Source organism: Emiliania huxleyi (assembly GCF_000372725.1).
Source record: "Emiliania huxleyi CCMP1516 unplaced genomic scaffold EMIHUscaffold_10599, whole genome shotgun sequence".
Lineage (NCBI taxonomy): Eukaryota > Haptophyta > Isochrysidales > Noelaerhabdaceae > Emiliania > Emiliania huxleyi.
This window is the reverse complement of record NW_005202050.1, coordinates 1-1,087: the sequence shown is the minus strand read 5'-3', so window position 1 is coordinate 1,087 and position 1,087 is coordinate 1. Positions and strand designations below refer to the sequence as shown.

Genomic DNA, 1,087 nt, shown 5'->3' with positions numbered 1-1,087 from the left:
AGACGGCATCGGCGGTTTGCCTCTCCGAAGACCCCCCCAAGCCCCTCCCCTCGTCGCCCTCCCGCTCACGTTAGCAGCAGGAACGCGAGCGCCGGCACGTTGCCCCACCACCCCGCCCCGCCCCGCCCCGCCCCGCCAGCCGTCGTCTCCGACTCCGCGAAGCCACCAGCCACGAAGCCACGAGCCGACGCCGCCGCGCCGCCGCGCAACGCCTCCGCCATCCTCGTTGCCGGCGCCGACCACGCCGTCGCGGCGAGCAGCGCGGCGCGTGCGTGGCGCGCGTCGTGCGCCGCGGCGCCGACGACCTCGGCGGCGGCGGCGGACGCGGCGGCGGCAGACGCGGCGGCGGACGCGGCGGAGGGCCGGGCAGCGGAGTTGTTGAAGCAGCGGCGCGAGAAGCAGCGCGGCGGCGGCGGGGCGAGGCCCCCGCTGAGGATGAGGGCGAGGAGGACGAGGAGGACGGCGACGGCGCCTGCGCCGCGCGGCGGCCCCGACGCGGCGGGCACGGCGGGCACGGCGGGCGGCGCGCGCAGACGGGCAGGCGCGTCTGGCGAGACGTCGCCGCCGCGGCGGCGCAGCCGCGCGAGCTTGGAGGACGCCTTTCGCACCTTTGCGAGCCCGGCGGCGGCGGTGGACCCGCCGCCGGCCGCGATGGCCTCGTGCACCTAATACAGACATGCCCTCGACATGTGCACATGCGCATGCACATGACATGTGCATGTGCATGTGCATGTTCTCGATCCGCCGCCGGCCGCGATGGCCCTCGTGCACCTCCCGCCCATCTCACCATCTCCCATGTCTCCCCATATCTCCCCATATCTCGTGCGCTCTCCCGCGCCGTCATGTGGAATCTCGGGGAACTCTCGGGGACTCTCGGAGAATCTCGCACCTCCCGCGCCGTCATCGCCGACTCTGTGGCAGAGCGCACCCTCGCGACCGCCTTCATCACCGCCCCCGTGTCGGGAGACGGCGTCAGCGGCGAGGCGGGCGAGGGCGGCAGCGGCGAGGCGGGCGAGGGCGCGAGCTCGTCGTCGAGGCGCGAGTTGGGCGCGGCCACAGGCGGCGGCTGCGGCTTGTCCGGCGTGCC

At 75.4% G+C, this 1,087-nt stretch overlaps 1 protein-coding gene across 1 annotated transcript; it reads right to left on the bottom strand.

Moving 5' to 3' along the window:
• EMIHUDRAFT_471817 (hypothetical protein) lies at window positions 1-1,087 on the bottom strand. Its single transcript, XM_005792630.1, has 2 exons — window positions 890-1,087; window positions 1-665 (listed from the first exon to the last, which is right to left on the bottom strand). Exons 1-2 carry the CDS (start codon window positions 944-946, stop codon window positions 66-68), a joined length of 657 nt encoding a protein of 218 aa, XP_005792687.1. The 5' UTR covers window positions 947-1,087; the 3' UTR covers window positions 1-65.

Excerpts from the sequence above, each read along its gene's own strand:
- EMIHUDRAFT_471817 (XM_005792630.1), bottom strand. The coding sequence starts at position 946 with ATGAAGGCGGTCGCGAGGGTGCGCTCTGCCACAGAGTCGGCGATGACG. Across the intron at positions 666-889 it reads CGGCGATGACGGCGCGGGAG|GTGCACGAGGCCATCGCGGC; the intron begins GTGCGAGATTCT and ends TGTCTGTATTAG.